Consider the following 14869-nt stretch of genomic DNA (forward strand, 5'->3'; position numbering starts at 1 on the left):
TTTCATTTATTTAACTACTGAAAGTGAAAAAAAAACAAATTTCAATAAAAATATAAAATAATATTGAAACAAGTTTTATTATTTTAGTTATGTAATAAGTTTTGATAGTAAGCAATAACGTTGAAAGAATGAAAATTGTTACTATAATGAAACTTTTAAAAATCTCTGCATTTTATAGTAATAAATGTTCTTATTTTTAAACTTAGAACATTTTCAAATTCGTTAGACAGCATGGGAGAATGGAAAGAAAACAAAGTGGAGTAAAAATATTCCCTTTCTTTATTATAATTTATCATATTCTAATCTCATTCATCTCAGTCAGACTCACAACTTAACAGTAAATCGGCGAATCATGGAGTAATGTCGCTATTTACATTTTATTTTACATACAGCTGAGAACACATTTTTAACAATACATATTATAGTACTTAAACAATAATCGCATTCCGTCAATAAAAAAATATATTGACAAAATACATAATTAAAGCTTATTTCTCAACACAAGTTCTAAATACGATAGAATTTGTGTTAATTATTAGTAACAGATTCATAATATAAAAATTATATTTTGATCGATTTGCAAGGGCGTTTTGTTAAAAATGTGCTTTCATATTTGTTAAGGCGTTACATCAGTCTAATGTAATGACTACAGCGTTTACATTAAATAAATATGTACTTTCGTTTCCTATAATATCTGTGACGGATTATGCTTTGTGAGGCACTTGTGCTGAAATATACATAATACATAAGGCCGTATCCCGGAGTACAGTCTAGCTCACTGACCATGCCTTGTAATTTTCACTAGAGAAAAAACTATGGTCAGTGTGATTGGACTATAATTCGGAATAAACATAATTATTTGATTTAGATAATCGACATAAAGTATTGAATTGAGTCAATAATATTGACTGACAGCGACATTACGGGCTAATTTCTTATTTTGGATTATTTTGACAGCTGTGTATGTTGTGTTTTTTTTTAACAGATTGTCAATTTTTAATGTATTTCTCAACTCGGAGAAGCAAAATAAAGTTGTACAATCTGTCCACTGTCAAAGTTTTCAATTAGTAATTTTTGTACATTGTTTAGTTACTAACGAGTATATACTCTGTGTCGACTATATAGATCAGGTAATTATATAGATCAGGTAATTATATAGTACACAGTAATTATTTATTAGTTACTAATATTTGATAAAATAAATATTGTGTATCTTTAATATTGTTGATCTCTGTAACGATTTTTACAAAAAAAAAAACATGTTACTAATAAATTGATACTTATGATTTATCAAAGTAAAAAAAAATTAAATAACGATTTTGACAATTTACTTTATAAAATTACTAATAACAATGATTAAATATACAATTTGAATACGAAACAAAATGACTGGCCGTTCCTATTCACCGATACACCCGATGGACAAAGCAAGATTGTTTAGTAGACTAGATTGTAATCTTATTGTCAATTACACTCGCTTTGTCTAAGCAGTACACTCATAAATTCGAGCTTTAACATTAAAACATAATTTGTATAATATAATTAATGTATACACTTACTAATATAGGTCAGTGAAATTGACTGAATTACCCTATTTAGATTTTGGATCATATTCATACATCTTGAATACAACGCAAGGCACAAGATTTGTGGTTATTTATTTTTTAATTACTAACTATAAAACGACAAAAAAATGTAACTCGATTGCACTATATTCCATACTCATACAAATTGCAGATCTTTAAAGAAAAACTAGACAAATTCTACGCTTCGGTGTCGATCAAATGATTTGATTCCACTTTGAATAACTTCCCATCACCGAAATTGGTTAAAAAATGCTAATCGCACAGCCTTCTTCGTCTCAGCCCCGATACGAATTATGTCGAATTATTTATACATATATATAAATACATATAAAAATAAAAACAATGAATACTTAGCTAACACTTAAATAGTTACTGACTACGGGTAAGGCGTACTTCATAATTATAAATAATTAATTACAAGTATCTGTATTAGATAATAAACTTTTATATACACAGTCTCGCGTAACTTAAAGCAGTTCTTTACATATTTATACATTAAAATTGAACAACTCAAACTCTACATCTCAGAACGCTAACGAGTGAAAACTCAAACAATTTGAGTATACAATGTAATATACACAACAAACATCTACCATGTGTGTCTACATGTGTGTAAGTTTGTGTTAGACCATTGAAATATTTTGCGTCTGAACCAAAAACCTAATAAAAATTTCACTACTACAACAGACAAATTGATTTTGTAAATTATGAGAACAAAATTTGTGGCAACAATAGACGAATAAAAAGAAATAGAAAAATACAATATGATAATAAAAATAAATCTTTCAATTTCTTTTAATTTGTGTATTGTATTCACATGTCTAATTTTATGACAAAGTATATGTTTCACTAATGGCGTACAATAAATCTTTAAACAGTTGGCAATACATTTTATATTCTTAAACATGACAGTGACATTTATAAAAACATTTTTAAGAAACCTTAAAAGATAAAGGTCCTTTAAAATACGTCCAACTGTGGAATTTTACCATTTTTACAATATTCTCTCCCATTAAAAACATAGTTTGGTCATATGGTGAGGATATCAATACTGTGAACTCGTTGCCACAAAATTAGCAAATGTAATTCAACAATTGCAATACAAAACTTTTAAGAAATGCTACGAATATCCACAGCCCCTGACGAAGAACTGAGATAACGATGAGTTTATAAGTATTATTATGAATAAGTAAACATTCAAGCCCTTCACACAGGCCGTTCGACGCTGTGACAATAAAAACCGTTCGTATAAAACAAAACACTGAAATCTTTAAGTCCGTGTCACGAATTAAATATCCATATAAACGTAACACTCTGGTCCATGTCCACAATCACAACTCTTATCGTCAGCTCGGAGGAGCTAGGAGTACTTCGAGCCAGCAAGGGCAGGCGGTGACGTCCCGTCTGGAGTACTTAGGACCCCAGCCCTTAGCGAAGGATATCCTGACCGACCTGGGGTCCACGGGGCCCACGTGGGGGAGTGTCATTGGTGGTGGGGGAGCAGAAGGGTTGAAAACACACAGGCAGTGGCCCGGTGCAACCCTCCACACGAGTAAAGCTTTCGCCGCTGCCGCGTCTAACGCTGGGGAGCTGACAAAGACTGGTTCTTGGCTCCGGTTGTAAAGCCAGACACCGTCTGCTTCGAGTGACAATGTCACCCCTAGGCCTATTTTCGCTCGAGTTTTCCGCACCTGGAAAGATTATAATAAGAATTTAGACTCTTTCTTAGCGAGAAACTTACTAGCATATATTACATAGTTGATGTTATACAACAGAAATGTCAAACATAAAATGCATAATTATATTGTTTTAATAAAGTGTAAAGTTTTGTTAACGTTTAAAATAAATCACTTAAGCTTCCGGGTATGAAACATCACGCTATCCAGATAAATGAAGCGGTGATCATTTGTATCTGACGAGTAACAAACGCGATTACTTATTAACTAAATTTCAATACAACTTCGAATGTAACGTAAAATTTCATAGGAACTACGTTAAAACTTATCCATATCTTAGCGAAATCAGTTACAGATTAATAAAACCGGTTGTACGGACAACTATCGTTAAATAGATGTTCTACAGAAGCAAATAGTTTTAAAATATCAATCACAAGATCTTAGAAATGAACAGAGTATTAAATACGGTCGGTCTGTTTGTGTAGCGTCGCAAGCGCAACGTGTAGGTATCGCGAGTTATCGCTTAGGTTATCTGAACGGAATGCTCGGCGCTAAATCAATTTACATAAATGCAATACGCACAATTTACTGCTCAATCCGACCGCAAAAGATTTATTTTAGCCTATCGAATATATGGGCTGCGCGGCTGAATACTAAATTAACTTTCGAATTCCTAGAAAATTGTTTATTTAAGGCCTGTTTCCCGCTGATGAAGTTTATCCCGAACATAAGTTACGGATAGCCTTTAGCAGCAGGAGGTAGAATAGGCCATTCAAACCTGTATCGCCTCAATTATTAAACAACAACTTTGAGATTCACAATTGCGAACAGAAATGTGTGATAAATACAGTGCAATTCAATGGCGAAAAAGAATAATGAATCAAAATCTTTTATCGATTGGATACATTTATCTTTCAAATAGCGTCAACGGTAACCGATGATACAGGCCCTTAATAAACTTTACTAGGTATTAGATTGCTATGAATTATTATGTAGGTATAGGAGTCGCCATAGCTAATTGAACGCATACTGTAGGCACTAGCTTCCTAAAGACGCGTGACATCATATATGGGACTAGACTTCCGTCTCGTTTTCACCTGCTTGCACATTTATGGCTAACTTTCCGCTACATTTTATATTATAGATTTATATACAGTTGGAATTCAGTTAGATTTTATAAGTAAATACCGATAATTCCTATGTTTCTAATTGTTTAACGTACCTATTGTGGTGTATTTAATTATTCCTTTTACGGTAAAGAACAAATAGGAAATTTTTACACGTGTTTTATTCGACATATATTTTATAGTACTTAGTAATTCGTTGAAATATAAACGTTACCTAGATTACAGAGTATGTAAAATTTAATACAATCATTAAGTTACAAATACCCATTACGAGGAACAACTCAAAAATTAGTCGTCAGCTCAAAATTTGAATGAAACCACACGAACCTCTTTTTTGGATTAGATTAAAAATAAAGAAAAAGTCACTAAGTGGCCAGTGTTGATAAACGCAGATGATAAATAATTTTACTCGCGGTCGCATGTCTGACCGCACGTACGCACTGCAGTGGGAAACTTCGAACCAAATCACGTACTGGGATTTTGGCGAACAACGAACGGCGACAAGTCGACTTTGTGACCATTGTTTTGGTCTGGAATCCGGTAACCTGATTACCGACGTAACCTTATTTATTTGTCAGTACGATTTGTCTGACTTCTATTTAACTTTCAACTAGCATTAGAACGTAACACGATAGTATAGTTGTAGAACTTGCTAGTCAAGGGCCTGTTTCACCAGTTTTGGGTAACGTTATTTGACGGAAGACGGTATGCGACTTTTAAGTTTTTAATTCATTATTTTTTTAACCATCGAATTTACTATTTATGAGATATTTCTATTCGCATATTAATTTTAAAGCTATAGTTTATCAATTGAGGTGAAACAGGTCCTAATGGGCTTTTCTGTCTCCTGCTGTCAAAGTCTATTTGTATCAAATAGATCTAAAATTAAAAAATTAAACATTTGGAATTGCTACTCTAGTATTCATTTTTCTGACCGAAACATTCTGTGTCAGTGTGTAAGTACACAAACAAATGTTATATAATACATATGAAATTGAAATATTGCGCTAGTCAACTGAATATTAGACTAGCCGACCCGTGCCCACTTCGTTGGGCGTTAATTATTATTATATTAACCAAATAACATACTTTAAAGAACAAATTTTATAGCACTTAAATAAATAATATGTTGCTCGAACGCCATCTATCAAAAATCGAGAAAATGTTTTCGATAGACTAAAATAAGACTAATTTAATAACGTCGAAAGACTAATAAATTGTTTTCTAATAGCGATAGATGGCGCTAGTTTATTTACCATTTTGATATTATATTTTAATAATTTTCTTATTTACTGAATTTTTTGTTCAATTACAATAAAATATAGCCTATGTCACTGCTGAATAGTGTAGCTTTCTGTTAGTGAAAGAATTTTCATGATCGGATCAGTATTTGCGAAGATTACCCCCTACATACAAACAAAGTTATAAACTTTACCTCTATAATATTAGTATAAATGAAATCAAAAGTCAATAGTTACCTGTTCGACCTGCGGCTCCGCGTCCAGCGCGTCCACGCACAGCCCCTGGCCGGCGCCCGAGCCTCCGAACACGTCGACGGCTCGACCGCGCACTCCGAACTGCCGGCCCACGCGCCGCGTCAGCTCCCAGTACGCCAGGCGACACCACTCCGACTCCCAGCTTTGACGCTCTGAGGGTTACAGAGACACTTTGTTAAAAATTACTACAATTTACATTGACATAATTATTATTAGGAATCTCGCAGTCTAGTACGCCCAGTAAAAAGTTATGAGGTGACACAAGAAATGATAGCTATAGCCATTGTATGTCGAAAATACCCTACATCAGTTTAAAAATGAATAAATAGATAGGCTTTAAACACTAAATAGCTAAGAACCACCCGAAATAAATCGCTGCAAAATCGGTCCATTCATTCGAGATCTACCATTCCACAAACATACAGACAGATATTGGCGACAACCTTGGAACATCTGAACTGGTAGGGCACAACACGAAATATCCTGCTCAAAATAAATTGGGGTAGTAGTACCTCGATTTTACAGAAGACCATAGCTAAATAATACTGCTTTCAACAGTATTGTGTTCCTGTTGGTGAGTAAGGTGACCAGAGCTCCTGGGCGTAATTGGGAATAAGGTCGGCATCGCGTTTGCGATGCTTCTGGTGTTGCAGACGTCTATAATGAACGGTAATCGCTTAGCATCAAGTCAGCCGTACGCTTGTTTGCTGAACTGGTTATATATTCGAAAAACACCCCTCTTTTGCGTCAGAGTCTAAGACACATCACTCTCCATCATCTCAAAAGATCCTAGAACCGAGATAACGACGAGTTTGAGAAATTAAGTTATATTTTTCACAAAACGTATATTTAATGCTAGTTTCCTTTACGAGTTGTTCAATTAGAGAGAAACTTAATTAATGTGTATTTATGTAGTTTAAACCAAAATGAAATCATACATATATTACCAATTAAACTGTAATTAATTTTAGCGGTCCCTATATAATGAGCCTTCCGGCGGTAATTTGCTTTGAGAATGAGTTAATTAGTATAAATTAGTTGTTTTTAAAATGGCGTCCCACAGTAAGAAAATATGATAATACATAATCTCACAACCTCTTGTTGAAATTGTACAAGTTTCTATGTAGGAACGTATAAGGAGGTCGGTATATATTATGAAAACTTTAGCTTCTGTAATGTTTTTCTATTTTCCACGAGAATTGCAGCAAAGATCGAGCAATTTTATCAGTAAAACAATCGTCCAATATAAAAAAATGATCTCAAAAGTTAATATTTTAACAACTTCTTAAGTTTCAGTGTATTTCAGCGTGGTTACATCACGGTATGTCCAGAGTGTTGGCGCGGAACGGCGCGTCGCTGACGACCTGTCACACTCACGCCGCCAAATTTATACTTTAAACATGGACATTATGCTATTTCCGATGACATTTCATAAGACAAAGCGTCAAAAACTTTCCAAATGGTGTAACAGTTATAAAAACTATCATAGAATAGTAAGAACTATTTCAAAGTAATGTCAGCTAATAGGAACTTATCGGATTTGTGACTATTAATCTATGGACATTCCACGACGATCTACTAGTGTATGCACAATCCTAATATCATAAAACTTATAAAACATACAAATAGTTGGACAAAACTAAACCAGAAATGTAGATAATAATTATAAATACCTTTCCTCAAAAATCGTACGATGGTTAAACGTCAAACTTTTAATACAATTAACATTTATATGAGTTAACACAACATAACGCGATTTCCACTATCACAAACATCATTGCCAATCTCCGCTAGTCTATTTCAAAGGATTGTTTAATAATATGTTGAGATAATATTCCAGTCATGTGCCGCCAACAATCGACATGCAAAAAAGATAAATACACAATGGAATAAGTAAATGAATTACATCAGTCGCTTAACGACAGGGAAATTACCGGTCGAGCTCATTCTGTTCCTACGCGACGAGCACAGGACTTTCGTATTTTAATAATTTTCATAGTATTTATCTTGCTTTAATCAAGAGTTTTACGTAATTAAACTTTAGTGAGATATTTATTTTAATCAAATTTCTTTATTACGTATGTCTAACTTTAAATATAAATGAAATCCTAACCAGCTGATATTGAAACATAAAATTTAGGATGTTGACAATTATGATAACAATAGGCGGTTATTCCTCTATCTTTTTGTGTCCATACAAGAGTTACCGTACGATATTGTAGGTATAACTTTGGCAGCTATTTTCGTGGCGGACTAATTCGAGATATGATGTTTTATCGATAGAGTTATTAACCATAATTAATAAGAGTTTTAAATTATAATAGTATAGTAAGATTTTTCAAACCCCACTTATAAAACTGCAATAGCAAAAGCCATATCAGGGCATAGAATAGTTTAATTATTTTTCAAATATTTTTTCTCTTTTATAGAAAGGAATGTAGAGTTCTAACGAATATTTAAAGACATATAATCAATAATATAGAAAACATGCTTCATAGATTCCAAATATCTAGAAAGTACCATCAGGTATCTGACAAATCCCATGAAAAATGGTAGCGGTATGGCGTAAGTCGGCGCCGGGCTGGCGGGGCGGCAATCGATCGTCAAGGTTATACCACGAGACACGTTCTAACACCATGACGCCGTGGTTCGACCTGGTGGTACGACCATGGGACATGTGGTTTTACTTGGGAATTTTTAAAAGTCACAGCATTGTTTGAGACGAAATTATGTTGTTTCAAATTATTCTGGGTTGTTGGTCAATTTTAAAGAAATTTAAAAGTTAAACAAGATCAAACTTTACTTATTTCTTTTGGATAATAACTATTACAGATATGAGTTTAATTCTTGTCTGTTAAGATTTTTAGTAATTACTTGTTAGGTCATTAGTGAAATGTGTAGAACCGGTCAAGCATAAACCGCACCTGCACACGACGGGTTTCATACAACCATACAATATGATATAATATGAAATACTTAAGGACTAGCTCAAAGCGCGAAAGTGATTACACGAACGAAGTGAGACAAATTTGAGACTACTTTTGCAAAAAAAAAAAAAAAACAAAGCACAAAATATATTAAAAGCGCTAAAAGCGCTAAATATATAAAAATATATAAAGCGTTAATATAATATAAAGCGTTAAAGCGCTAAATATATTACGCTTTTTTATTTTGAAAGCTAATCAAAACAAAATGGTGGCATGATAACTTTTTTTTCCATTTTAATTATACTTTTTTTTTATAAAATGCTGTGACACTATCATTCATCACCATTAGGACAATAGAAGTTGGGTTTTATCTGTTTAGACTCTGGATCGCTTTAACGACAGTACGTTTACATTCGCACTATTAATTGAGAAAATAATAGGCTAAAAAGCATTACGCAATTATTTATAGTACGCGAGCAGTAGGCTTAAACAGATTTGATACGCATTAGATAATAAAAAAGAAGTATTGGGTAATAAAAAAAAGAATTAGGTAGTCAACAAATCAACGCGAATTGGACAAGAAAATCAAACAGAACCGCGGCGGCAGCTAGTGCTCGATACAAACAATGATATCGTCAACAGAAAATATATCAGAAGCGCGGCCGGCGCCGTTCGTCGACCCGAGTAATTGCGCATAATTGACCGCGCAACCTTCGCGTTCTGCTCCTGACGTTTCAGGATAAAGAGACTTCTTCAGCCTTGTTTAGAGAAATGGGGAATAAAATACGCGGGAAAATTATTTGAAAAGTGCGCTAGCAAAAAAGATAAGGAAAGAGGAGATAATTGGATTTAGACTATGTCGAAACTGTAACACAAAGTCAGATACTAGATAGTCAGTCTAGATACTATACTACTATAAAACTATAAAGTCGATGTTGCTTTTAAAGGCAAGGCGCCATCGCCCATATTGCCGTGCTTACGTGAAAAAAAGAAAAAGGTCTGCTTTCTTCTAAGTTACATTTATTTTATGACAGCAATTGTTAAATATATCACTAAATCTATTTTATTAAACCTATATTAGTATTATAATACCGTTTAGTTAAAAAAATATATAAAACTTATTTATATTTAACGGCAGTTTTTTTTACGGCAGTCTATTTCTTTAGCAAATCAATGTCGGTAATTTCGGCGAAACGTCGCAACGACATCGTAACATTATTGCTCAGTTATCGCATTCGCTCAAGAATCGCTCGGGTGATCTGAGTAGTGGGTAAAGGAAATGTGGTACCAACCTTCGCCATCAGTGGCGAGGGAGCCCGTGACCAGCCGCTCGTGGTCCGTCCTCCTCGCATCTTCTGTAATCTGGCCGTGCTCTGTGGACAATAAAACAATCTCACATTAATAATTTTTTCTTATTGTTTTTCGAATGGGAACAAAAAAAAATATACAATTATTCAATCATTCTTTAGACGTAATTATTAAAATTGTAAATTTGAATTAACTAAAAATCTATAACCCTTTGAGTGCCTAAGATGAACATACAAAACAGCTGAAAATTCCACTTTCGAAGCAACAAGAATTTAGAATTGACATTTGCTTTTTGCATTAGACGACGATGTGTTTATTAATGAATGTTATAGGCCATAAAAATAACGTTGTTTCAGAGTAGTAGCCATAGACACGGATGACAGATGAGAGTCAGCGCCTTAGTTTATACGTCTAGGTAATTAAAGAATTAATTTCGAATTTCAACTAAAAACGAGCATGTTACCCAAACAACAATATACAAATATTATCATCTAAACACATGGATATTAAAATTTAAAGGTAAAACGTGAATGTAAAAATTCCGTAACGTAAGTCAAAAACCGTCTGTCAGGGATTTAAATAAGAATGACTTATAATACCGTTTGCATGCCGTTTCCTTAAAGTTACGTAAACACGAAAACCCTAAACGAATCTATAATTTAAAGTATTTTGACCTAACTTTGGTGACTATGTAGATACTCGTATCAATGTGATATTTACTTGAGAACTTTGAACGATTTTAGATTCAAGAGAACTCTTTAGAATTTTGTAATAAATAGTTTCATTAATGTCCTAAGCGCGTGGTACAAATGTAGCAGTCAGTCGGTTTCATTTAAATGTATTTAGTAGCGTGACACGCGGTCAAGGTGCCGGACAGACAAAACCGAATAAAAATGCCGTGCCTGAGACTTCGGTCGCGTTTTGGGTATTTACATGTTACATGTAATTATTTAAATTGGCATAAGTTTTTTTTTTTTATCAACCGATTGACGTGAAACAAACACTAAATGTTAATTTAAGCTTACCAGAATATATTAGTGAAAACAACATCTAAATCGGGTAAGCCGTTTCTGAGATCGTGCACTAACGCGCAGACAAACAAAAATTCTAACAATCATTCATTTGGGTGCCATTTGCGTTGATAAAGGTCCCAATTTTTTCTCATATACCTTCCATGTACAGACAGCGGTCCGTTACACATTTTTATTATATGTATTAATTGATGATTTGGCTACAGTAACAATAATGAAAAATACCTGCATTTATTTTGGAATAATACACGTTGCAGTAGTATAAGTGTAGAAAAAAGTTCTACAGCGCCGCAACAGCGATCCTAATCACATCATCCTAAAAATATTTAATATTCGTTTTCCGAGGTAACCCGACACTGGTCTCGACTTGATATGGAAAAAAAAAGTTGATGCGAATTCGACGCGAAAAAACTAGGTTATAAAGTATCTTCGACCAGATTTACTAGTTGGTAATGACATCAGCGCGAACACCTGCGCCGGCCGCGCGGCCCTTTGTGTTATATTTATGCTGTTTTTATATATATTCAAATTTAAGAAAAATATATTTTATAATAAACCAATAAACACTACTTGGTCTCAGTTCTTAATTGTTTTAACATGAGGAAAAAACATTCAAAAATCTCTACAGTAAGATAACGAATTGGTATCTTTATAATACATAGATTATAAAATTTAGTTTTTTTTTTAATAAGAATAAATCAAAATCGCCCAAACTTCCAAACGTCTAACATATAACTTGTAATATCTCGTATAGTTTTTCCGTGACGTGCACAAGTCATACTATTTTATATATTTAAGCCCATATATTCACATACAAGATCATCTCCCGCGGTTTCCTCGTACGATTCGTCTGGTAATTACTTTAGCTTCATCGCTCGTTAAGGTGGAGCGTACATAACTAATTCGTTATATGTAATATTGTTCGCGGTGGGCGTGGTCTTCACTTACGTCCGTATAATGAGGCAGATTATCATACTGGAGATCTTATCGAGATGAGCGCGGACCCACGGACCGCCATACGCACCTGCGTTAATTACATATAAAAAAAACTGGCGACGTCAGAATATGATTTCACGTAGGCTTGTGTACCTACCTCGGTATACCTATATCTAACAATATTTATTTAAATCTAGCTAAGTGTGTTACTTAAACGGGAAACTTTGTTAATTTATACAGGCAGAGTGGTCACAGCAATTGGCGGATTCGAACCCGGCCATGACATATGTCTGTGACCACGGACATGTGTCATGTGGTCTAGGTTTGGTTTTTGTTTTCGGATACACGACAAAGGCTTTTCACGGATTTCAATCCAGTAGTTCGCTGGATCCGGCGTCATTTTACACCTATCCGGAGATGGCATTTCGAGAAAATTCGTCTTTGGCATTGAGACAAAAGACTTGATTGATAGTTTTTACCCATTTAAATTATTATTTAAGTTATATAGACGCGTTATGGTAAAGATATTCAACACTATTTGCAGCTCAAACAACTCTGAAGTTGCTTATTTATCATGCGGTGTTACGAACAGATTTATCCGAAACGCTACGTGCGAGAAATAAAGAACACATTGTAGTTACTTGCGGAACACCGAGAAATATTAAGAATCAAACTATGTAATATTGTTGATCCAAAGAAAAGACTGTCAGCACGGACCACGTCCTAGTTTTACTAGGCAGTCACAAGACTGTGGATCTGTAGTTTCTATGATGAATCGCCTTTGGTATTAATATAATTATAATGCATGTTTGACAAAGGGCATGGGCATTTTGAACGCCTGGGTGTAAATTTTAAATATAAAAAACAAATGTTGATCCTCGCAACCGTATCCGAATCCATCGGATATCTGAAATAAAACTCTAACCGTAACCTTAACATAAACAGGCATAAAATTTCCGAATGATTTCTCGGGGGTCTATTGCAGAAAGGATTTAAATAAATAATACATGTTGTGCTCTTTTTTGATATTTTCCCGGTCAAGTAACACAAGCCGAGCGTGTCCTTTACTTTTTCAGAGTATTCAGAATTTGTAACTGTTATTATGTATCAAAATAAAGACAGTAACGCCACCTGTATATTGTATTGTCACTATTGTAATTAACGTATTATCTATGAAGGTATATATTAAATAAAGTATGTGGTTCGCTCGCTCATTCTCACTGAAAGCGTTGTTTAATTAACAGTAACAGTAACTTATACAGTAAATGCTAAACAATAATTTAAAAATAAATATAAAGTAGTAATTACTCTGAAATTTCCTTAAATATTGAGTATTTGTTACTAAAATTCTTTAACAATATATATATACAGTATTAGTTATTTATTTTTAATTGAATATTTTTTGTCAGCGTATTACACATAACGGCCCGATTCAATTCTTCTAAACCTTAATTATTAGTCTAAGATCCCAAGTAAAACACTTTTCGCCCACTATAATAACATAGTCGGCACATATGCTAACAATGCGACTCCACTCGCGCACATGTTGTTCAGAGTAAAACAACGCAGTCCACGTGTATTCGTTTTATGTAAATACGTGTTTCCTCTTGTTATTATAGCGGATATTAGTTACTCGTGCGCGTTTAATATATAAATTCATATTTGTTTTAGTTTACGAAAATTGCTGTCGGAATTTCTATTATTGTATCGCTGTGTTCCTGTGCGATCTCAGACACGTTTCAGATGAATTTGCACAAATTAAAAATGTAAAAAAACATCCGGAAGGCGCGATTTTACCCGCGTCGACGTTAGTGATTTTTGTTGCACCTATACGACTCAGCGTGACATTACATGGCCTAAGTTTTGGGAAGGGAGGGAATACGATCACTAGAAGTTTTGCCCTAGCAACAATTCAATTATATTTAATTTAAGATAAAGTCTTATAATTTGTGACACCTTGTGTAGCCTACACTTGACATAGTTATAAAAATAAATACTCTTTGATAACTCTCAATACCGAAATCGAATTCAACAATAGATAAATGTCGCCATTATTTGTGTATTTGTATTATATTAATGTCGTGGGCGCCTCCCGGGCACCTCCGTGGCAAAGCAAGGCGTCGCTCGATAGAACTCGGAAAGCACTTAAAAATTTCATCCTCTCTCCGATAAAACCACATTACAGGCTATCAGCGGCTTCGACTTCAGCGGTTCACATTAATATTGGACGCGATAAGCCGCCGAAGGTGAACGAACGGCACCGGGGCTACTTAGGCGAGCAGCACTCGAATTGTTGACCGGAACGATTGACGAAAGATAACTGACTTTTGACACAGAAAACCATATTGCCGAAACGATTTTTCGTTTAAATTTATGTATTTTTAAATAATAATCATCCGATACAAAGTAGCCAGTGATTAGCGAACATCTAAAGAGTCGCAGCGGTTGACCAGTCACATTCGTGTCAGCGAGCGGCGCCGGCGCCGCGATAGCGTCGCGATAACGCTAATGGATACCGCCGTTATCGCGACACTCGCGCGATACCCGCGAGAAGGCACCGGATCACTTAAAAACTCGAGCCGGCCACGTAACTCCTAATCGAAACCACTAAGGTCGAAATTCTTTTATTCGGCGCGAAATTTATGAGCCGCCGTGAGACCGGACCGGTGTAAATGGAATGAATGAGTTCGGGGAAGCACGTGAGAGAGATCGTAATGGACTCGAGCGGAATGTCAATGTCAACCGTATCTGGAGAGGAAGGGACCGAACGGCCGTCCATTCA

The 14869-nt window shown here is 34.6% G+C and overlaps 1 protein-coding gene across 1 annotated transcript in view; it reads right to left on the reverse strand.

Moving 5' to 3' along the window:
* Positions 1-2910: 2910 nt before the first annotated feature.
* LOC123657758 (mothers against decapentaplegic homolog 6) overlaps positions 2911-14869 on the reverse strand; it is a 34137-nt gene continuing 22178 nt past the window's right edge. Inside the window, 3 exon segments of the mRNA XM_045593269.1 lie at positions 2911-3304; positions 5877-6037; positions 10105-10185. Of these exon segments, the coding sequence (XP_045449225.1) occupies positions 2933-3304; positions 5877-6037; positions 10105-10185 (614 nt within the window). The 3' untranslated portion in view covers positions 2911-2932.

This window comes from Melitaea cinxia, chromosome 11, assembly GCF_905220565.1.
Source record: "Melitaea cinxia chromosome 11, ilMelCinx1.1, whole genome shotgun sequence".
In the NCBI taxonomy this organism is placed as follows: Eukaryota; Metazoa; Arthropoda; class Insecta; order Lepidoptera; family Nymphalidae; genus Melitaea; species Melitaea cinxia.